Here is a 24,439-nt window from a genome sequence, read left to right as displayed (position 1 = left end):
GGCCCAGCCTAGAACTTGGTGGTATCTCCATTCAGTGACGGAGGGACTGCCTTTTCCCATACGTTGAACTTCCAAGCCACCCTAAGGATTGGAACCAGACGTGGTTCTATTGCCAGGATGCTTCTTCGGCTGATGAGAACCCGCTGCCCGGCTTTCGCGCTCTGCGCCTCGAATCCAACCACCCACTGCCAGACAAGTTATCTGCTATTGAACGTGTACAGCTTGCCCCCACCAATAAATAAAATCAAGGCTCTTTTGGGGAACGGCTTAGATGGCATTGATTTGGTTCGAATCTGGATCTCCTGGCGGGTGATTCCGTTAAGCCGCCGCCCTGGCTTGATGTGCACTTACACAGGCGAAAAGGATGACCCGCTGCGTCACTGTCCTGATGACTTGCCTGATGACATGGTTGAAGCTATGCCCAATCTCTTTTGAAAGAGGGCTCAGTGGTTAGTAATGCCTTCGGCTTACTTCCGTTCTGCAAGAATAACCTGGCACCTCCAGTAAGTTATCAACTTTCAAAAACTTGTACTTTCATTATGAAATGCCTTACTTTTACTCATAACCCTTTCCCATTATTCATAGGCAAATTACAAATTCTAGAAGGTCATGTATGATCATGAGGCTGCCAAACAAGCCAGAGCAGCCAAGAGAGCCGAGAGGAAAACCGCCAAGGCAGGAACCCAGAAAAAGAATAAGCCAAGTGCTTCAGATTTGCTTAAACTGGATGACACCACTGATGATGAAGAAGACCTAATCCTTAACTCCCCTGACTCCTTTATAATTATCTTATTAACATTAATTCCCTCCAGGAGGACACGGGAAATAGCCAAGCAGTTGAGGAAGAGGTAACTATAATTTCCTCCGACTCCGAGCCTTTGCCGAGACAGAAAGTCTGAAGACTGACCCGGAAAGTAAGATTTTCACATCCTTTAGCTTACCAAGATCCTCAATTTATTTTGAAGCGACAGACTCATGAGAGCCGGAGGCAAACCCGGACCAGCAAAGATGCGGAACTCTCCTACGGCTTACCTGATGTAACAAGGAAGCGCCGGACTGAGGTTATCTCTGATTTACGCCCCTTTTCACCTTTCGCGGGTTTCATTCGTCAACCTCTCAATTCATCTGACTCAAACTATCAGGAAACTTCACCTTCCTCCGGCGAATCAATGCAATCCAACATGCCGGCTTTCAAAACCGCTCCAGGGTAATGATAACCTGTTTATCTTATGCTTATCTTACTCATGCCTTTGTACTAACCCTTCTGACTTGTACACAGCATACAAGTGAAGCCCAGCAAGAGGGCGAAGAAGAAAAATAAGCCGGCCGAAGAACCGGTCGTGACTGACCCGGAACTCGGAAAAACCACTCCTCACATCTCACACATGAGCCGCCGCATGAACCGGCCCATGACATCTCAGCACCTACTTCTGATCCCCCTGCCGAACAAGCTCTTAACGGCTCTGATAACCCGGAGATTCCTAGCCCGGCCAAGGCAGACGACCCGGAAGTCGAGATCACCAAGACTCAGTTTATTGAACCGGGAAGACCCACTGTACTGGCCAAGTGCTCTGCCAAGGAAGAACTTTTGGAACGTCGCAAAGCCAAACTGGACTTCACTGATTATACTCATCTGAGTATTGGAGAAATTGTCTCTGGCTACATAAGTCAAGTGCACAGCATCCGTGACCTGGAAGTTGACATGGTGAAATAGATACATCAAAAATCTGAGGTATAACTTTTGTTACTTTTCTTATCCATACTTACTATACCAGCCCCCAAGTCTATTGCTTATGAGAAAATATGTTGTAGACTTAGAATCCGTTTAGCACTGCTTGTCAGTCGCCCGGCTTATCTTGTAACACTCGAAGGCCGGCTTTAAAAATAAGATATTTGAACCGGTGTAGTATAATACTTTGAATTGCAATACGCATTAGCCCCCAAGTGCCAAGTATCTTTGCTTGCAAAGTGCTTGGGACTTAATTTCCATGAACCGCCGCAGTAATTCAGAGTTCTTCAGCATACATTAGCCCCCAAGTGTCAATTATATTTGCTTTGCAAAAATGCTTGGGACTTAATGTTGCATTATGATATTTCTGACTGTAACCCGGCGCTGATACAGGCAGCCATGAGTCAATTTGAAGCAGAGATCTCTGACTTGAAGAGCCGGCTGGAAGCTCAGGAGGCTGAAACCCAAAAAGCCAATTCTAAATTTGAGTTCAGCGTTTCTGAACAAGAAAAATTGAAGAAGAGCTTTGAAGCAGACAAGAAGGCATGGGCTGATGAAAAGGTTTCCTTGATCAGCCGGGCAGAGAAAGCGGAGGCATCGCTTGCAGAAGCAACTGCGAGCTATCCGGCTTAAAGCGCCATGTATCGCAGATGGTCTCAGCAATCTTTGGTAAGCTATTTCTGCAAGTGTAAATACTGCAAATCTTTTTTTGACTAGTATCTCAATTGTCACCTCCGGCTCACCTGATGTTTGTTAATGCTGGCCCCAGGAGCTCGAATCTTAACTAGAGCATGTTGATCAAGTTAAAGGCGGTTTATACCCTGGTGGAACAACTCTACAACGGGTCACAACGCGCTTTAGCCGTTGTGGCTTTATCAAATGAGGTTCCCCATCTCCTGGCAGATGTGCTGAGGCGACTCGCTGTGCTACCTCAACGGGTCCAAGAGCTAAGGCGGGCATCTGCAAGAGCCGGAGCCATAGCCACATTAAGCCGGTCCAAGGCGTGGCTACCAGAACTAGACCCGGCCGACATCGCCCTTGGATATCCAAGCCTGAAGGAGGACGGCACCTTATTTGACCAGAAGGATTCACCGCCTGCGTGAGGGAAATACGCCCTGTGGCCACTCTGATTGGGAATGACACTAACCTTACCAAGTGCCAGCCGGGTTATGACAGCCAGAATTAGAGAATCCCAACACCACACTATGATGCAGTCAGCCTAATCCCTTCAATTTGTAAGCATACCTTCGCCCCTGAAGTCGATCCAGCCGGGTTAATTGATGATGAAGCTGAATTTGAAGCTTTGAGTGGCATTGACTGGTCATCATCAACCTTCCAGGACAGGGCAGCCGACGGAGGAGCGAAGAGGGATAACCCAGAAGCTTCAGGCCAACAAAACGAGTGATCTGCCAGACATCTTATTTTTATGCTTTGTGGAAAACAATGTTTCATTATCCAGACTCGGGGAGTCTTGTAATAGGGTAGAAAAAACACTTGATTTTGTCGTGCCTTTGCGCATGTTTGAGGAGCTCAACACTTTCTTAAGCCACCGTCGTTATATGCTTCCGGTTTATACTGGTCTTCTGCTTTCTTTACGCTAAAAGAAATTGCTTGCATTGCCCTGCATATAGAACAAACACAAGTCCCTTGGCGGCTTACCGCATAGGGGGTCATATAATGTATTGATAACCCGGAGTATGAACCAAAAAATCATAAAAAGGCCCGTTCTCAATTATATCCTTGAGACATAATCGTAACAGCATACTTGTGATCCTTTGGTGACCTTGTCGGTTTATGTGACCCGAACAATGAGGGTAAGCTTTTTAATCCTAAAACTTGGCACATATGATGTTTGTTATGTGCTAACAACTGTATTGGATCAAAATTAAGCCGGTGGGATAAAAATTACCCCATAAACGCTTTTAGAAAATGATCTCAAAACAGTCAAACAATTGTGATTGCAAAATGTGTTATAAAAAATAGACAAAATTCAAAGGCTTCTGATTCTAATACGATCAGAAAATCGTTCCAATGGGGTTAAGCTAAGATTCGGATACGATCATATAGCCCCCAGTGGCTTTGGCGATGCCGATCAAGTGGGTATCGACAGCTATGCTCTCTTTGGTTCGAATACGACCTATGTTTAAACAGGAAGCCCCCAAGTGACCATAAGAGTTGTTTAATGACGTTGATTCGAATACGATCCACGTCAGACCCAAAGGGGTTAAGCTACGATTCAGATATGATCAAGAAGCCCCCTAGTGGGTTTGGCAGTATGCCGATCAAGTGGGTACCGACAGCTATGTTCTCTTTGGTTCGAATACGACATATGTGTGAACAGAAAGCCCCAAAGTGATCATGGCTAGATTCAGATATGATCATAAGCCATACCAAAGGGAAAGCCAGATTCAAATATGATTTGATCCCTGTTGGTTGTTTCAACATCATGATAAGGAAGACATGTGAACTTTTGAGGATGAAAAGGACAGAGGTCCTGCTTTATTGCTTTTCATAATATATACATCATCAAAATATGTACATCGTGAGAGCTGGTGGCTCAAGTATAGTAAGGCCGAAGATGAGCGATATTCCACGGCTGAAGGGTCTCCTCCTCCGACTTACGTGAGTCTTTGTGCTCTCGAACATCGATGAGGTAATATGACCCGTTGTTCAGGTTCTTGCTGACCACAAAGGGTCCTTCCCAAGGGGGGGGATAGCTTGTGCATATCGGATTGATCCTGGATGAGCCGGAGCACTAAATCACCTTCCTGAAAGGTTCTGGATCTAACCCGGCGGCTGTGGTAGCGGCGCAGGTCTTGTTAGTAAATCGCCGCGTGGGCTATTGCTAAGTCTCGCTCTTCATCCAACAAATCAAGTGCATCCTAACGAGCTTGTTCATTATCAGCTTCAACGTAAGCCGCCACGCGGGGCGAGTCATGACGGATGTCGCTTGGCAGAACCGCCTCTGCTCCGTACACCATGAAGAAAGGTGTATAACCCGTAGATCTTTTAGGTGTAGTGTTGATGCTCCAAATCACAGAGGGTAATTCCTCCACCCAACAACCCGGTGTCCGCTGTAAGGGGACCAAGTGCCGGGGTTTTATACCTTTCAAGATCTCCCGATTGGCTCTTTCTGCTTGACCATTGGATTGGGGATGAGCTACCGCCGAAACATCAAGCCGGATATGTTCTCGTTGACAGAACTCTTCCATAGCACCTTTGGAGAGATTAGTGCCATTATCAGTTATGATGCTGTGTGGAAAACCAAAACGAAAGATCACCTTTTTCATGAACGGCACCGCCGTGGCTGCATCACACTTACTGACCGACTCTGCCTCAACCCACTTTGTAAATTTATCCACCGCCACCAGGAGGTGTGTCTTTTTATCCTTAGACCTTTTGAAAGGCCCGGCCATATCAAGCCCCCAGACTGCGAATGGCCAAGTAATTGGAATCATCCTCAATTCTTGAGCCAGCACATGACCTCGTCATGAGAATTTTTGACAACCGTCACATTTACTGACTAGATCTTCCGCATCAGCATGAGCCGTCAGCCAATAAAAACCATGACGGAAAGCCTTGGCCACGAGAGATTTTGAGCCGACATGATGACCGCAATCCCCTTCATGGATCTCACGAAGTATTTCCTGACCCTCCGCAGGTGACACACAATGTTGAAACGCCCCAGTGACACTGCGATGATGCAACTCACCATGAACAATTGTCATGGATTTAGACCGCCGGATGATTTGTCTCGCCAAGCTCTCATCCTCAGGCAACTCTCCCCGGGTCATGTAAGCAAAATATGGCACTGTCCAATCCGGGATGACGTGAAGAGCCGCCACCAACTGTGCTTCTGGGTCTGGAACAGCTAAGTCTTCCTCTGTGGGTAGCTTAACATAAGGATTATGCAAAACATCCAAAAAGCTGTTAGGTGGCACCGGCTTACGCTGAGATCCCAGCCAGCTTAAAGCATCAGCCGCCTCGTTCTTCCTTCGATCAATGTGCTCCACTTGATAACCCTTGAAGTGCCCAGCTATAGCATCAACTTCACGACGGTAAGCCGCCATGAGGGGATCCTTGGAGTCCCACTTGACTGACACCTGTTGAGCCACAAGATCTGAGTCTCCCAAGCACCTTACTCGGCTCAAATTCATCTCTTTGGCCATCCGAAGACCATGGAGCAAGGCCTCATATTCAGCTGCATTGTTAGTACAAGGAAACATGATCCGGAGCACATAACAAAATTTGTCACCTCGAGGGGAAGCTAAAACGACTCCAGCCCCCGAGCCTTCCAATTGCCTAGACACGTCAAAATGAATAGTCCAATACGTGTTATCCGGCTTCTCCTCAGGTGTCTGCAGCTCTGTCCAATCATTGATGAAATCCACTAGGGCTTGAGACTTAATAGCAGTACGTGGTACATACTTCAAACCATTTGGCACAAGCTCGATGGCCCACTTGGCGACTCGTCCTGTGGCCTCTCTATTATGGATGATGTCTCCCAAGGGAGCAGAACTTACCACGGTGATAGGGTGACCCTGGAAGTATTGCTTAAGCTTCCGGCTTGCCATGAACACCCCGTAAACAAGCTTCTACTAGTGTGGATACCTTTGCTTAGACTCAATGAGCACCTCACTGATGTAATAAACCGGCCATTGAACTGGATGCTCCTTGCCAGCCTCTTTGCGCTCCACCACAATTGCAACACTGACAGCACGTGAGTTAGCGGCCACGTATAACAGCAACGGCTCTCTATCAATGGGAGCCGCAAGGACCGGCGGCTTAGATAGCTGTCTCTTTAAATCTTCAAAGGCAGCATTAGCAGCATCACTCCAGACGAAAGTGTCTGTTTTCTTCATCATCTGATACAGCGGTATGGCCTTCTCACCTAACCGGCTTATGAACCGGCTTAAAGCAGCGATACGACCCGCCAGTCGCTGAACATCATTGATGCATGCCGGTTTAGCCAAAGAGGTAATTGCCTTGATCTTCTCCGGATTAGCTTCAATGCCCCTGTTGGAGACTACAAAACCCAAAAGCTTGCCTGCAGGCACACCAAACACACATTTGGCCGGGTTAAGCATCATCTTATAGACCCGGAGATTATCAAAGGTTTCCTTCAGATCAGCTATCAAGGTTTCCTTCTCTCTAGACTTCACCACTATATCGTCCACGTAAGCGTGAACATTGCGCCCAATCTGATTATGCAGACAGTTCTGTACACACCGTTGATAAGTCGCCTGGGCACTCTTGAGTCCAAACGGCATAGACACATAACAGAAGGCCCCAAACGGAGTGATAAAAGCCGTCTTCTTCTGGTCCTTAACTGCCATCTTGATCTGATGATAACCAGAGTAAGCATCCAAAAAGCTCAAATGCTCAAAACCCGCCATAGCATCAATGATTTGATCAATACAGGGGAGAGCAAAAGGATCAGCCGGACAAGCCTTATTTAAGTCCGTGTAATCCACACACATCCGCCAGGTGCCGTTCTTTTTAAGCACGAGCACCGGGTTAGCCAACCACTCTGGGTGAAAAACTTCAACAATGAACCCGGCCGCTAAGAGCCGGGCCACCTCTTCTCCAATAGTTTTACGTCTCTCTTCGTTGAACCACCGAAGAAATTGCCTGACCGTCTTAAACTTTGGATCAATATTAAGAGTGTGCTCAGCGAGTTCTCTCGGTACACCCGACATGTTAGAAGGTTTCCATGCAAAGATGTCCCGATTCTCACGGATGAACTCGATGAGCGTGCTTTCCTATTTAGAATCCAGATTGGCACTGATGCTGAATTGCTTAGATGAGTCGTCTGGAGTAAAATCAACCAGCTTGGTTTCATCAGCTGACTTAAACTTCATTGCTGGGTCATGCTTTGTGGTTGGCTTCTTCAGAGGCATCATATCCGCCGGGTCAACGTTATCTTGATAAAACTTCAGCTCCTCTGCTGCACAAACAGACTCGGCATAAGCCGCATCCCCCTCTTCACATTCCAGGGCTATCTTTCGACTCCCATGTACAGTAATGGTGCCCTTGTGACCCGGCATTTTAAGCTGCAAATAAACATAACACGGCCGCGCCATGAATTTGGCGTAAGCCGGTCGCCCAAACAGAGCATGATATGGACTCTTGATTTTGACCACCTCAAAAGTTAATTTCTCAGCCCTAGAATCATACTCATCTCTAAAGGCTACCTCTAGTTCAATCTTACCAACCGGGTATGCCGACTTACCAGGCACCACTCAATGGAAAACGGTGTTGGACGTCTTTAGGTTTTTGTCAGTCAACCCCATACGCCGAAAGGTCTAGTAATAGAGGATATTGATGCTGCTACCTCCGTCCATGAGTACCTTAGTGAATTTATATCCACCAACCTGAGGTGCTACCACCAAGGCTAACTGACCCAGATTATTAACCCGGGGAGGGTGATCTTCCCTGCTCCACATAATAGGCTGCTCTGACCACCTCAAATAACGGGGCACCGCCGGCTCAACAGCGTTCACAGCCCTTTTATGAATCTTTTGGTCACGTTTGCATAAGCTAGTGGTGAACACATGATACTGTCCACTATTCAGTTGCTTCGGATTGCTCTGATAACCCGACTGCTGCTGGTGCTGACTTCCCTGACCAGACTGCTGCTGATTATAGCCACCTTGATTCCCCTAAAAGCCACAATTTGAACCGCCACCCGGGCCATGAAAGCCGTCGGCACCTGAGCCGCCGCCCGACCCATGATTGCCGTCGAACGTGTTGGAATTCTTGAAAGCCTTCATGATCACGCAATCCTTCCATAAGTGAGTGGCCGGCCTTTCCCGGGTGCCGTGTCTCGGACAGGGTTCATTGAGTAGCTACTCAAGAGATGGACCTGACCCGCCAGATCGAGGGGGCGGCCTCCCCTTGCATCTCTGATTGTTACCCTGTGCATTGGCGTTGGCCACAAACTCTGGGTTACCATCAGCCTTACGCTTATTGCCTCCTTGACCCACCGGGTTATGCTGCTGACCCTTTCCATTGTTGTTCTTCTTTCCCTTCCCTGTCTTTTCCTCATCAGACGCGGGATCCTTGGTACTGTCAGAATCGGCGTATTTTACTAAAGCCGCCATCAGCTGACCCATATCATTACAATCACGCTTGAGGCATCCCAGCTTCTGTCTCAGCGGTTCAAACCGGCAATTTTTCTCCAACATTAAGACTGCAGAGCCGGCATCCTTCTTGTCGGACGAATGTATTATCTCTTTGACCCGGCACACCCAGTGAGTGGTAGATTCACCCTCTTTTTGCTTACAATTAGTAAAGTCCACAATTGACATGGACTGCTTGCAGGTATCTTTGAAGTTCTAAATGAACCGGGCTTTTAACTCCGCCCATGAACCAATGGAATTAGGCGGCAGGCTTTTTAACCAAGTTCGAGCCGTTCCATCCAACATCATGGTGAAGTACTTAGCCATTGCCGCATCACTGACCTCCAACAGCTCCATGGTCATCTCATAGCTTTCGATCCACGCCCCGGGTTGTAAGTCGCCGTATAATTTGGCACCTTTCGGGGTCCCTTGAAGTCTTTGGGAGGACGTATATTACGCAAAGCCGGCACTAAACAAGGAACGCCGCCGGTTCTAGTAGCCACTCCTGCCTCAACAGAAATCATTGGATAGTCCGGGAAGGTTTGATGAGCCACCTGTTGAGCTGCTAGTTGAGCCGCCCGTTCGTCCTCTTGATGTATCCTGTCCTGCACCGGATTATAACCGCTGGGCTGGTTACGGCGCTAGGCGTTGCTTGACAAAGCCTCCGACTCCATATGCCTGCTGTAACTCGGACTCCGGCTTGGGCGAGGAGTTGAATGAATCCTGTCTCGACTATAGGAGTAAGCCTCCTGCTGAGCCAGAGCCGTCTGGACGAGTTCTCTGATCCTTCGCGTCTCCACCGCTGTTGGATCGTCACCGTCCACTGGGAGAGCCGCCAAACGTGCCGATGTTGCGATCAGGTTCTCCATGGGGTTAGAAAAGTGACCCGGCGGTGTTGGTAAGTAGCGGGGCGGGGCCATATTCACATGAGGAGGTTCCATCACCCGAGGCTGAACTGGTCCCCCTGCTCTGGATGTCATGAATTGATTTGCTTCTGGTGGGTTACTAGGGCCGGCTCCGAGTGTAGCAAAAAGGTTCCGAGGATCATAAACCGGAGGCAAACGGGATTGAGTTTTCTGGTGTCTCCTCCTCCTCACCTCGTTAGACGCGTTCAGGCTCATCTTAAGCTGGAAAGCCTCTGACTAGAGCTGTTGGGCCCGTGCATCCAAAGTCGCCCGTTCTGCGGCAAATCTGGTATCCTCAGCCGCTAAGGCCTCCTTAGCCCGGGCTATTTTCTCACGTACCTGTGCCACCTCTGCATCGTGCTCATCTTGACTTGTAGGAATAACCGTGGCGGTTAACAGGGCCGTCAACTTGTCCATGAGATCAATCAGCGCCTGAGCCGGCGGGCGCGCAGGGCCTCCTGCCCCGGCCGCTCCTAACCCGGACGTTATTGCTGCCGCAGCCGTAGAGTTTTGGCCGGGTTGAGTACCAGCCATGAAGACCATTGATACATCGAATCCGTTTCACCAGTGGACGAATCACCAACGGAGTGGACGGCCATCTCACCACCATCTACGGATCCTTCAGAAAATTCCTCTCCGTGGATACAGCCCACGAAAGCACGCTTCATGACGGGCTGAGCCCGGGCAGGTCTCGCGCACTGAGCTGTCTCGATGATGTATGTGCAGCTATCCGGCTCAGGGCCCGGCTCACCAATCCGGCCGATGAAGACGTGGATTCCGCCGAAGGGGACCCGGTACCCGTACTCAATTGAGCCGGCGTCGGGGCCCCAGCCTTCGTCGTCGATGTAGATCTTGCCGCGACGACTCTTGGTCATCCGGCCCACAGTGTATCCCTTGAGCCCTTCGAAGTTGCCCTTCAAGAACTCAAATCCACCGTGCGCTGGCCCCGCGGTGGGCGCCAACTGTCATGGAATTGTCATGGCAGATGTCCTCATGAAAGGACTTAGTCGTGAAGCCACCGCAACTAGAAATCTTAAAGGGGTTAATCGGGACAAGGGACACGAGAGAGTTTTATACTAGTTCGGCCCCTTACGATGAAGGTAAAAGCCTACGTCTAGTTGGGTTGGTATTGCTAGGGTTTCGGTGACCAGGGAGCGAGATACGCTATGCCTGGTTTCGATTGGATGTTACTTGCCCTAAGCCGCCAGCGGGTTGTCCCCTTATATACACGGGTTGACGCCCCGCGACCTACATAGTCCCGGCCGGCTCATAAACAGTGTCCGGCTCGGTGACTAGTTAATTCTGCCTTATGATACAAGTCATGTCATTACGGCGGTTTATCACAACGGGCCTTAAGTCGCCTGTGGGCTTTAGACCCTTTACTGAACCGCCATCTTCACGCTTGATCTTGGGCTTCATGTGATGAATCACCTTTACGTAACCCGGCCCCTCCTGGGCGGCTTACACAAATAGTTATATCCCCAACAGATCGGCTAATCGTTGGAGCCTAGGGGTCACGCTCGCCGCAGCCCTGTTGCGGCAACGTCGCCTCCCTTTCTTACCTTACCACGGCTGCTTGAGCGCTAAACGGGACCTCCTGACCATCGTGCCTCAGGAGCTCTTACTAGACCTCGGGCCGCTCACCTCCTGGCCTTGACCACGGCACGCAACCTGGCATACCAGCGACGGCTGAAGCCTGCCTGGGGACCGGGACCTGTCAGCGTAGAGCACCAAGTCGTCGCGAGGTCGGAAAGGGGAGACCGAGCTGAAGCAGGACTTGCGTTCGCAAATTTTCATAACAAGGATGATATCAACAAAAGACATTACAAACCCTTTACATGCCCCCACGGGGTACTCCTTGATTCCTTGCAGGAAACAAAAGGCAAGAACTTCATGAATCCTAACTACGCGCTCCCAAGGCCGACGCCATCATCAACAGTGGGCCACGGGAGGCCGGCGCCAACCCCATACAGATCAGCGACGGCGGCGGCTGGACGCTACGGCCTTGCTCCGGGCGCAGCGAGAGCTCGGGGGCACGTAGCTATCGTCGCTCGTCTCCGAAGTCTCGTAAAGCTCAGGAGAACCGCTAGACTCCCAAGAGTCGCTGCTGCTGAAGGAGCCGTAGGCCGGGCGCGCATCGTCCTGGCGCTCCCCTCCAGGGCAACACTCGAAGCGGCGCCCCCCTGCATCGAAGACCTTGAAGAACCGCGTGGAAGCGCCGTCGTACGTGAAATGGATCGCGACGGCGCCCTCCGCGCGACACACTCGGGCGACCTCACCCCAGCAGCGGGTCATGAAGATCTTGCCGGAGGAGACCGCTTCAACCTCTGCTCCGGTCGCCGGAGCATCGCAGTCAGCATGCTGCAACCAGAGCTCGAGGGGTCCCCTTGGCGGCATGACGTCGGAGAAGAACCGCGGGAAGCGTATCCAGGAGCGCGGAGGCATCGCTGCCCACAACACGAGTTCACGGGAGGAGTCCGCAGCGTGGATTCCAGGGGTGACGGCACGTGTCGCCGCGGCGCGGCGCCGTTCGTCGCTCCTTCCTCCTGAGCCCCCGGCTTGGGCGTACAAGGGCAGCGGATACCCTGGAGGCGGTCGTTCGCACCAGGGCCTCGTCACCTCCGCCCTCACGACAATGTCGTGACGGTGGACTGGCCTCATCTTTGGCGGAAGCGGCCCTGGCTCATCGCGGGGAGCCTTTCCTTTCTCCTCGGCGGAGAATCTTCGGATCGGCGCCATTGGAATTGCTACTAGTAGTGCAGCAAGGAGGAAGAAGCAAGCGGAACGGGAAGAGATGGGCGACGGGGGCTCTGCCCCCCTTCCCATTTATAGCAAGAGAAGGCCAACCAGCGCCCCTCATGATCATAGGTAATGATGGTTTTCCCTTGCATGTCGCAGGGACTTGTCAAGTCGGGCAGTTGCCGAGGCAGCGTGGGGAAGCGGAGACGCCCATGTCCAATCAACCGCCACGCGTCGACCAAGGCCGCAGGCTATTGGGGCCCGCGGCGCTCCGCACTTGGCCTTTGGCTTCGCCTCGAAGCCAAGCCCGAGCGCGCCTTGGGCCCGGGGGCTACTGTCAGCGTTCTGGGAACGGGGGTCCCCGGACTTGCCTGTCTGCGGCCCACGGTGTGGCTCTGCAAGTGCGCCGTACGGCCCATCTTCACCAACAAGCATTCAAGACCCTCGCGAGGAGCCAAGCCTCGCGAGGCGGACGACACAAGACCTCCTCAGGAATGGCCTCACCAGGTTGGCTCGCGAGGGGCGGAGAGATCAAGGCAAGGAAAACCTCGCGAGATTCTCGTGACGTGAGCCATGACGACCGAGACCACGCGGGCGCCAGCGCGCACAGTGTCCTTGTTTCCTCTTTGGTGCTAAGGAGGCAAGCGCAGGCGCGGAGTACCGAGGTGTCAAGCAAAGATTTCCATATCAGTGCAACGAGACCAAGACCAGCAGGACGGCAAGATGGAGGTCGCCATGAAGCCCAAGGCGGCGTCACCACCAGAGCCTTTGGTAGGTGAAGACTACTTTTGTTAGGATAAGCTGTACTAGCTGTCCCCTTTCAAATTGGCCGTTGTTGGCTCTCTTCCCGCTCAATATTTGGGGAGAGGACCAGGGCCTCTATAAATAGGAGTAGCCACCACCATAGATGGACGGGGATCATCCTCGCCCACACACAAAGCACAAGAACACCTCAACCTCAGGAGGCTATTCTTCCCCTTGTAATTGTTCATCCTCAGCCCTAGAGACAATTCACCACCACCACACTGGAGTAGGGTATTACACCACAACGGTGGTCCGAACCAGTATAAATCTTGTGTTCTTTGTGTTGCGAGTTCGTCGAGTTGGCCCTTGAGGTTTTAGCAAAGTTAGGACGTGGATCGGTAGGGGGAGAACTTCGCGCGTACCTCAGAGTTCGAACCTTAAGGGTTTTGCCGGAACCCGAGATCCGACAGGAACAAACTGTTGCATGTGTGGTTTCCCAAGCTCAGAACCTGGTAATAAAAACTTTGCTGTTGCTGAGAGATTTTTGAGGTACAAATCCAGAGTCTGATGCACCATTTTGTAGCAACCGAAATCATAGGCTTAACGTACTTTCCTTGAGCCCTAGTTCATTCGAGGAAGGTGACTCAAGGAAACCCAGAGTATTTTCTCCATTTGTCTCTGTTGAAATATTTGTTTAGTACCATCTGGGTTCAGTCCCTATTTTCTTTCCATCTTTCCACTGTTTAACACTTCAATTTTGGATTTTTTTTTTGGGGTATTGGTGCATACATATGATTTGTGTTTTAGTTTTGGGGATTTAGTCATGCGATTATCACATTCTGCTGCAGAGGCACAAGTAAGAAAGGAGGTAACAGTAAAACTGAAAGACGTGCAAGCAACGCGCCACAGTCTCCTGAATCTCACAAGTCCGATTTATAAGGTGAGGAAAGCTCGCTCGCTCCTTAAAAATAGCTTTGGCTTGCTATGGCTTGGGAACAAGTCGACCTGGCCATATTTTGCATGTTGTTGAATGGTTCAATTTGGGAGCCAGCCATCTTAGCATGCTTCGTTTATTTCTGACTTTACACCCCTCAAGAACTCGACGTGGGTTAATTGGGTCTTTCACTCGGTGCTGGACATAACAATAGCATAGATTGTCTCTGTCAAATTGATGTTGCCTCTGTCAAATTGTCACAAAATTAGTTTCAATTCGTCTTACTTGTGCACTGCTACCTTCATTCTGACTCCTAATTCTTGTACTCCCTCCACTAAAGTTGTATTAAACCTGCGTCAATTAATTTGGATTCGAGGGAGTAACAAAATGTAATATCTTCGAAATGTTCAGATTGCGTGTATGTTAATCGTAAGTTTAGGTGACAGACAACTTTTGGGGTTGATCACGGCGCGCCGAACCTCCGGTGTGAAACCTGTATGGTGCGGAGATCTGCCTTAAGCTTATTCTCCTATGGTGCGGCGTTCAGCTATTTGCACGACCAAGTTGTTCAAAAAACGATGATCAATTGCTTGTTGTTGTAATATACAGATGAGGATGACACTTCTACTTTGGTACCGAAGCGGGACTCTGATGATGATACGTACTATCGCTGAATCTGGAGCTGTGTTAATCTCAGTCTTCGTGTCCTGCCCGTAGCTAGTGCCTAGTGCATGCCCAGGCATTAAAACGAACAGGCATATGCATGCTGCTGGGGCAACAAATAGCCCCATCGATCAGGCAGGCACGATAGGGTTCCTGTGAGTGGACCTACACGACGTCGTGCTCATATTCTCGTGGATGAAAGTAAAGGGAAAATATTTTCACAAATAAACCACGAATGCTAGCTTGGTGCGGCTCTGAGTCACGGAGGGAGAGACACGAGGGGAGGAGACGACGGTAGAAAATGCTTTTCTTAGAGCATGTAGAGCCACATATAACAAATATGGCCCCTCAAACGCCCACGGCGCGTCCGCGATAGTGTAAAAGTGCGGGCTACTATTCATTGTAGCAGTGTTTTGCTCGATCAGATCGCCAGGATCGTTGCCTCTGAGATCCAACGGACAAGATCAGTTTGGAAACGCTATCCGACGACCCAAATTCAGGCGCCCTAAGGGGGCTTCATTTTGCTCCACACTCTAACAATGAGATACCTACATGCTTCTATAGTCGGTAGCCCTACAATCGGACAAGTCATTTTCCCGCAAAGCAGCAAAAACTCAAACAAGCTGCAAATTTGGGGCAAAAATAAGCTAGCTCTATTTCAAGATGCATCATGCATGCATGCATGTCCTAATAAAATATGCTAACCACATGCAAAAAGACATGTTGCGGCAAAGCAGAGAACTATACTCCTACATAGCAATTATCTCACTTGCGTCCATAAAGACATGTACAATGGTGGCATATTGATACAGATGCCCCATAATAAATAATAGTTTGAAGCACCTATATTTATTTCTTCTCCCCAATGCAAGTTACTCCCTTCATCACAGTTTAGAAGGCACGGTTAAATTTGCGTGCGTTTCCACAATAAACAAGGTTTAGGTCGCATTGCATTTATTGCTAGTACCTAATTAGTACTTTGATATACTATTTCTATATGCATGCGTAGTGTGAATGCTATTTTTTAGCCCATCTCACAATCAATAGATAACCACCTAGGTCTCAGAGAATTTCCAAGCGCGTCTTCTAAACCGTGATGGAGGGAGTACAACTTATGGGCCTCATTAAGTAATAAAAAATAAAGACTCTGGTACACATGCATCTCTACTTTTCAGTCAAACCTTTTCAGTTTTTGACACCGGACCATACTTTGTCTCTCCAAGCACCCGCCTCCTGCAGAGGATCCTGCTTCCCTATCCAAACCTACTTTAGTTAATATCCGATCCTACATGACATGCGAGGCATCACCCTGAGGCAATGCATTGTACATGCCCTCAGGACATGGCCAATGCTCCAAGTTGGACTGCTGCCCCATAGAAAAAGCTGGTGATGTGGAAGAGAGAGGGAAAAAAGCTAGTGCTTGAAGAGAGGAACGGGTTCTTGTAGAGGAGACCGGTGCTTCATCCAAAAAGTTGAAATAAAGCAAAAACAAAAGAACTGGCTGTGAGAGATGTAATGCATGTGTAAAGGAAAAAAGTAAGAGAGATACTAAGAAATATGACGAAGGTGTGGTCCGGCCAATCTATAACTGATTTGGGGAGAGAAAAATTATACAGTGGTCTCAACCTACATGACACATGGGGCAGCTACATGGTGCTGCCTCCATCATACATGCCCTAAGAGTCCTAGTTGTCAAGATCCACTTGGACTCATGTCATCTTCGTGTCGTCAAGATCATGCATGCAAGGGGCACCTACACCACTTGCTAACCTAGTGGTTCTTTTACCTAAAGTGACGACGGTGAATTCGTGTGTCCGTGAGGGGACCATCTGTGTGACAATGGAATCTTCTGACTCAACTAGATTTACTTTTGTACTACTTTATATATTACCTATGTGTCACAACGTCACCGTGAATGCGTGATGCATAGTACGCAGGTTGCGTGCATGAACAACCCAAGAAACTAGCATATTCCTGCTTCACAGAGAAGCAAGGGCGGTGCCCTGCCGAATGCTTGCTTGGGTGGAGTGAAAATGACAATATCTCATCAAAATTTAACACAACATATAAAACATCAAATAAACATAATAGATTTATCATGAAATACATTTTTATAACATCCATGAAATTTAAAGATCCGTGATTCTAATCTTCAATAGACATTGTGTGAGTGTGCATGTGTCTCGGAAGAGAGTAGTACATCAGCAAAGAGGAAGAGGGGATTGGGAAAAGGAGTGTGGGTCTACATTTCAGAAAGAGGCCCTAATAACATATATGGGCTCTGCGACCAGGGCGCCAATGATCGTTCCCTTCCTGAAGACATTGCAAAGAATGCATATCCCTGCCGCAACTTGTTCAGCTTCCTCTTCTTTGCTTCCTCCAAAGCTGTGTTAGTGAGGCACCGTTACCCGTTCTCTTGCAGCACTACTACCTCCTTCGAGCCTTCGTCACCTGAAAAGTGAACAAAGCACTTTAGAGAGAGTGGCTAACATAAGGTGCTTTTTCAACGGGGAAATACCTTTTGGTTCCTGAGTGTATATACACCCTATGTGAGTTCTTTTTAATAATTACAAAAATTGTCAAAAAAGTTTAGACGTTTTTTTAATAAACTTGACTTTCTTTTGCACTATAATATAAATTTTCATGAAAAAACCCAGCGTATACTTCAGGGCAAAAAACTAAAATTAATTTGCTATTATAGGTCACTATCCACACTATTTTGTCCGAATTTTTTGTTTTTTTGGAAAGAAGTCAACGGATGTTTTTATTTTTGTGGAATTTTACTTACAAGTACAATGGAAGGTCAACTTTATTTTTAAAATATTTTCAGAAGTTTTTGAATTTTTATTTAATTACAAAAATATTTTTCCATATAGGATGCATATACACTCATAGACCAAAAGTTTCCCTCCCTTTTTAACGGGCCTAATGCAGACGAATGGTGCCACTTGGAGTGGAGGTTGTTGTGTCCGATGTTTGTTGGCCGGTGTTTTTGGCTTTACTGTTGTTGCACTCTCAGTATGTTACCCTTCTGAGTTTGCCTCTATATTGTCCCGTGGTGTAATGTGCTTCCTCGAAAGCATCCTCCTTTATGCTAGTGTTGTCTTGTATGTGCTCAGAATATAACATGTGGTGCATCACATAACTAACCTATACTCAACTCCAAATGTTTAGGAGGTTGGTTCTCGCGTTGTATTGTAACTATGTACTTGGTGTTTTGCATTTTTTGTGTTCTTGCTTCGGCAAGTGGTACTTACACCTGGGCATATCCGGGCCGGGCCAAAAAAAGCCCGGTGCTAAAAACCCAGGCCCGAGCTTGGCCAGGCCTGACTGTCTGTCCTACTAAATTGGGCCCGAGCCCGAAAAAGCCCGACACGGCTCAGTCGGCCCGACCTGACTACAGGTAAAATTTAGTTTTCTGCACGCCCGAGCCCGGCCCAATCTTCCCGTCGGGCTTAGTTTTCAGGCTCGAGCCCGGACCAATGGCATGCACAGGCCCAGCCCGGCCTAGAATTTTTGGGCCGGGTTGAGTCGGGCTGTCTGGGCCGGGCTGCCCATGGCCAGGTATAGTGGTAACGCCCCTTGTGCTGTCAAGGTTTTTGGTCTAGATTCTCTTGTAAACATGATCAATCTCTTTCTCATATGACATCATAAATCTGACGAAGACCGAGCCTGAAAGTAGGAAGGCAAATAGGTGGTTTGGATCACAATCTTGACTGGGCAACCGTGCTACGGGGTGCTTACCCAAAGGTTCACCGGCCATGGGTGCTCAGAATGTAACGTGGTCCTCCGCTTTCAGAGCATCTCCAATAGCCGCGCCAAACTAGCGCCGCGCCATAAAAATTTTTATTTTAGCGCGCGCGCAATCGAAATAGTTGCTCCAGCGGACGCGCGAAAACAGTGCGCGCGGCATACCTAGTCCAGCGCACGGGACGAAACTCAATCGCGCACCGCTTATTTGTTGCGCCCGCTCCCGCGCGCTGGACTCTCGCGCGCTCGCTCGCACCTCCCACCCTCCATCCAGCCGCGCCGCCGCCGCCGACCGCGCCACCCGGCGACCGTTCCGGCGCTTCCCCGGCCTATCCCCGCCCCGCGCACGCGCTTTCTCCGGCCCCCCTCTAGTCCCGCCGCCCCTCGCGCGCGCTGGTCCTCCGACGAACAGCGCCCGCGCGCTCGCTGCCGCTCGGCGCCCGCAAGGTGTTCGACAAAACGCCTAGAAGGTATGTATTGCTCAAAAGCCATGAATTTTGTGCATGTTGATTGTAGTTTTTTATTTATAGCATAGTATTCAACATTGTAGATGAGTTCGTCGTATGATTCTTCTGAAGAAGAATTTGATATGGAAGAGGAGGAGGATCTTGCGATGATCCTAGCTATGCATATCAATAAAAAACCAAAGCACGGTGGTTCGGTTATGGGTCGGCAGAAAATTTGGAGGGATAGGATCGATGCCCACAATAGATTGATCAGGCATTATTTTGCGGAGAATCCCACATACCCCGAGTCGTATTTTCGTCGCTGGTTTAGGATGAGCACCGAGTTGTTCAGGCGCATTGCAGAGAAACTAGCGAGCCATGACCGCTTTTTTCAGCAAAGGAGGAATGCCGCCGGAGAGCTCGGGCATAGCACCTTTCAGAAGGTGACAGCCGCTTTGCGTATGTTGGCATACGGTATACCGGCTGATCTAGTTGACGATCACTTGGCTATGGATGAGAGCCAAGCCATCATGTGTGTCAAGCGCTTCGCAGTCGGAATTGTGCAAGTGTTTGGTGAGGAGTATTTGAGATCTCCCAACACTGAAGACGTCGCAAGGCTTTTGGCGGTGAACAAAGCTCGCGGCTTTTCTGGCATGCTTGGCTCAATAGATTGCATGCATTGGAGTTGGAAAAATTCTCCAAAGGCATGGCATGGGCAATTCCACGGCCAAAAAAAGGGTTCCACTATAATCCTTGAAGCGGTGGCCGATCAAGAGACTTCGATTTGGCATGCATTCTTTGGAATGCCTGGATCTTTGAATGACATCAATGTTGTCAACCGGTCACCACTGATGAATAAGATTGCAAATGGGGAGTTGCCACCAGTGCAGTTTGTAGCAAGTGATCGTACATACAACTATGGCTGTTATCTAGCGGATGGCATCTATCCAAAGTGGCAAACCTTTGTCAAGCCGTTGAAAAAGCTAGAAGGTAAGAAAGAACTTGATTTCCACAATGCTCAGGCGGCGGCTAGAAAAGATGTGGAGAGAGCTTTTGGGATTTTGCAAGCCCAATTTGTTATTGTGAGAGGACCGGCCAGATTTTGGGATCAGAAGATGCTTTGGTACATAATGCACGCTTGTGTGATCATGCACAACATGGTCATCGAGAATGAGCGTGGCCAAGATGTAGACTACTCTCAGTATGAGCTCTTGGGATATCCCGTGCGAGTGCGACGGAGGGCTGAAAGGGTGGCCCGTTTTGTTGCCTCCTATCATGCCATTCGACGTCCCGCAGCGCATAATGATCTTCAGAAGGATCTCATTGAGGAGTGGTGGGCATGGAATGGACGACAAAAAGCATCATGAAATATGCGTTCGTTATTGTATTGTTGAACTATTTGTTGTGTTTAATTGCACTATTTGTTGTATTGAATGATAAACTGTTTGTTTGAGTTGTAATAACGAAACTGAACCATTTATTTTGGTTTGTTTTGATCTTTTTGCTTCTGTTTTCGAATGCATATGTTGTTTGTGCGAGAGTCGCGCGCGCTGCATTTTTGCGTGCTGCTGGAGCGGCACGCTGCATTCTAGCGCGGCTGCTGGAGCCAGCACTGCGCGCCGCGCCAAACCAGGCGATGGGCGCGCGCTAAATCTGTTTTTTGCGCGCGGCGCGTTCGGCGCCTGTTGAAGATGCTCTCAATGCATAACTTTAGTCGGTATGCTAACTCTATGGATAGGAAACAAGTGGCTTAAGACTAGTCACATTGAAGAGTAACTTACACTAGTAACATACACGCCAATCTTAGACTATGTTAGATAGTAGTAACATATGTGTAGTATAGTGCAAAGCTTCATTTATTAGGTTATAGACTCATTTTGTGTTGGTATGTGTGATGTTACTTATAGAATGAGTAACTAGCTAAGTTACTCAATTTACCTCTCTCCTTGTTAACTCATTGCCACATAGGCAAATTTGCTGAGTTAGACCCGATGTTACTCTTGAAGTTACTCCCACTGTGGCCAGTCTAAGAAAGTTAGGTTTGGACAGCAACAGTATGATGTACAAGTCCCTCGAAACAGGTTTTCACACCACTTTATATATAAAGCAACCATCACAAACAGTACCCTGCAGCTTTCGACGGGTTTTCAGTTTTCCTTCTAGCTGAAGTACCGGCATTCTTTCTGCCGTTTATTTTTTTCTGTATAAGAAACAGTCTTTCTGCCTCAGTCGACTGAGACTTATCCGTGAGATCTTACATTAAGATACGTGCAATTTTTTTTTCAGTTTTTTCTTTTTTTCTCTTGCATGTTATGCATTTGGCTTAGACTTGGTTAAATCTCAGTCGACTGAGACCTAGCCATCCTATAAAAAAATATTTTATCATTTAGGTAGGGACAGTATCTACACATGATTTTCCATATTGATGGCCTATCAGTATATCAACATATTTTGGTCGAAACTCATGTGATTATGTCAATAGAATAAGATTGCATCCATTCATTCAGTGATTTTAAGGTCGGCAGTAAACTTTTCAAAATGGAGCGCATCCACGTCCAAAAAACTGGAGCACATCCCTAATTGCACAGGTATATCATGAAACTACCGAGCTGCCGGCTCCAAGATTCTAGGAAGTGAACGCAGGTAACAAACACATAAGAATAGAAAAAACGTCCAAGTGGTCACTCGTACGCGCTAACCCTACGCGTAATGGAAAGGTGGCCGGTCCAGTTGGATGAAAATGCACGCTAACCCCTCAAGTAGTATATAGTGAACAATAAGAGCCGGAGCTCCCCCCTTGGCTCACTCGATCGCCCCACAGCACAGCTCACAGTAGCGTAGCCACCCCCGATCTCCCTAACTAATGCACCATGGATCTCATTCCCATGGCAGAGAGCTTCCCGGCGAGGATGTGCGAGATCGAGGAGGAGGCGGAGTGCTTCAGGAAGAACCTCCGGTAAGCAAGCATGCATGCATGAACCCACCAGCTTTCTCTCGTTTAGCTTTTCTTGTTCATCGTCGATCATCAGCAAAATTGGTCGACGGCCCGTGGGTCGGCCGGCTTTTCTGCACCAGGACCAGGACGAGCAACAGCAAGCAGCAGGCGCTCAAGCCCATGCCCCAGCCAAGCAAGGACCACATCTCCGTCCTTCTCTCGACCACCGACGTATACGAGGTAAGTGCATATTCTTTCTTAGTATGTTTTTGTTTATTATTATCTACTCCCTACTAGTAATCTAAATGCTTTTATATTAGTTTATGGAGGGAGTACTTCAAATTAGCCTGATTTGCTCTTCCTAAATTCTAAGTATGGACATGTAGGCTGTTGAGCACGTAGCCACTAAGATGGCGAGTGGCCTCGTCGTTTCGGACAATGGTGGTGGTGGCGGCGGCGACAGCAGCGGCAGTGACAATTTCGGGTCGCAGGTGAGACCATCTCAATATTATCTGATTTCATCCCCCTTTGCTGTGATACGTCTGTGTGGTCAGCTTATTTTATTAGAGCATGTGCATGTCAAACTAGCTCGACTACACTTTCATCATGTCTCAGCACATTAAGGACATGGTCAACGGTGGCGGCGACATCTGTGAGGTAGTACTCCTACTAGTTAATTTTCCACTCTGTAGTGACCTAAAACGTTCTATATTTGTTTATTGCTAATTATGGCGCCACCACATACATGCAGCTTGCTGCACAAGTGGCCATTCAGGTGACGAACGGCCTCCAGATTGTTCCCGTCACCTCTCCGGCGGCGCAGGTGAGATATTGCTACTCTACAGACTGATCTGGTTTGATATTTTGTTTTGCGTCATCCTGATGCCTCCACCTAAAGCACCCACTTCCTCTCTCTCTCTCTCTCTCACACACACACAAAAATACATTTCCCCGTGGTCTGCCATCTCTTTCATTCTTATCAGTTATTCCACTTGTTTGCCATGATTGTTGTGGATGATGATGATGATGATGATGATGATGATACACATTACAGGTCGGGGCCAACAACAACGCCCACGACGACTTCAGTATCAACATAGACCAATTCAACGAGGAGCCGCCTACCACGGTACTATCCTCAGCACAGCTCTCACAAGCGCTGATGACGGTAGCCTTGCTCACTATGGCCATCGACGTTGGCACTGTGCTCTACAAGCCGGTGAGAGGCGTGGTGTTCGGCCACAACAAGCTCGCCTATTACCTCACCCTCGCTGGTATTTTCATTGCCGGAGTAGCGGAGGCCCTGATCTCCTCCTGGCTGTCCCGCTCTCACGAGGTTGACAAGCGTTGTTTCTCATTCGGAAGGGCTGTCCTATGCGCCTCGCTTGTGCCATTTGTCGCCATCATCGGCATCGGAGGTTTCGCTTTCGTGGAAGGCTGATAGAACTCTTCTACTTGCTTATGATGACGACACCCACAGTTACTTTATAAGAACATCTTCATATATTAGTCGGTTTAGTTCTCCAAGGCTTATGCGCCAAGTTGACGTACATTGAAATTTTAATGATCTACATGATCATACATCACGCGGCCCTAGAGGGTAACCCGCTTCAACACTGCAATCCCTATCATTATATTCTTGAACCGGGCATTACCCCCTTTCCATTAATTAGTTGCATAACAGAGATACAACGTTCACACAACAAGAGATACATGAAGAGAGAAAGAGAAGAAGCGAGTGGTCTAAGTGGCTGCATGCATCGCCCAGATGCAGAGGCCGGGGGTCTTCCTCCTTTTCTAAAAAAACACACATCAAGAGCCTGATGAAAAGAAGGATGAACATGAGTGGAGTACGGGGTGCAATTTACCAACCAAAAATGTATCGCGTGTCTTGCTCAAACGTTGCACATGCTCATCCACTCCTTTAGAGGAAGATAGATAGTAGCCTAAGTGGCACTTGCTTATTACTGCAGCTTCCACTCCATTAATTTCAGTGCCACACATGGATGCGACGTGACAGCCCATGCGTGCAGCTGGTTCTTTTTGGAAAGAATGTGACTCCAGATGACAACAATGTGCACACCTTTTCTTCTCTCAATGGTTAGTTTGGTTCAAACATCCATGATGCTAAGCCCCGCGTTTGGTGGTCTTCATGAGTGCGAGGCTGCAAGAGGTGGCAGGATAATAAACTCAAAATTCGTTGGTAATTCTGATGGTGTGGTCGGTCTAGAGAGAGATGAACAAAAAACTGTTTGATAAGGTCCAACACTGTTGAAGAGACTCTTAGAACAGATAAAAACTTAATTCTTCTCGCGAGTCGCCTGGCCTCCCTTAGGTCTGATATGAATAGCAGGATGACAGTATGAGTGGAGAGCTGAATGGAACCACCCTTTCTACAGTGGCGGAGCTAGGCAGGTATATTATTTCTAATCTAAGCAACCCTTAAAAAAATTCCTGATTTTGATTAAGGCTT

The 24,439-nt window shown here is 48.5% G+C and overlaps 1 protein-coding gene across 1 annotated transcript; it reads left to right on the top strand.

Annotated features, from left to right (window-relative positions):
* Nucleotides 1–21,842: 21,842 nt before the first annotated feature.
* Nucleotides 21,843–23,664, top strand: LOC119271139. Its single transcript, XM_037553074.1, has 6 exons — nucleotides 21,843–21,987; nucleotides 22,107–22,206; nucleotides 22,353–22,457; nucleotides 22,555–22,623; nucleotides 22,718–22,789; nucleotides 23,021–23,664. Exons 1-6 carry the CDS (start codon nucleotides 21,902–21,904, stop codon nucleotides 23,405–23,407), a joined length of 819 nt encoding a protein of 272 aa, XP_037408971.1. The 5' UTR covers nucleotides 21,843–21,901; the 3' UTR covers nucleotides 23,408–23,664.
* Nucleotides 23,665–24,439: the final 775 nt, after the last annotated feature.

This window comes from Triticum dicoccoides, chromosome 3A (assembly GCF_002162155.2).
Source record: "Triticum dicoccoides isolate Atlit2015 ecotype Zavitan chromosome 3A, WEW_v2.0, whole genome shotgun sequence".
Taxonomy (NCBI): Eukaryota; Viridiplantae; Streptophyta; class Magnoliopsida; order Poales; family Poaceae; genus Triticum; species Triticum dicoccoides.
The sequence above is the reverse complement of the archived record's forward strand: the minus strand, read 5'-3'. Positions and strand labels throughout refer to the sequence as shown.

What these genes read in the sequence shown, in the direction of transcription:
- LOC119271139 (XM_037553074.1), top strand. Translation starts at nt 21,902, where the DNA reads ATGGATCTCATTCCCATGGCAGAGAGCTTCCCGGCGAGGATGTGCGAG. An exon ending in GTGGCGGCGACATCTGTGAG is followed by an intron (nt 22,624 to 22,717) that starts GTAGTACTCCTA and finishes ACATACATGCAG; the next exon opens with CTTGCTGCACAAGTGGCCAT. An exon ending in TCACCTCTCCGGCGGCGCAG is followed by an intron (nt 22,790 to 23,020) that starts GTGAGATATTGC and finishes TACACATTACAG; the next exon opens with GTCGGGGCCAACAACAACGC.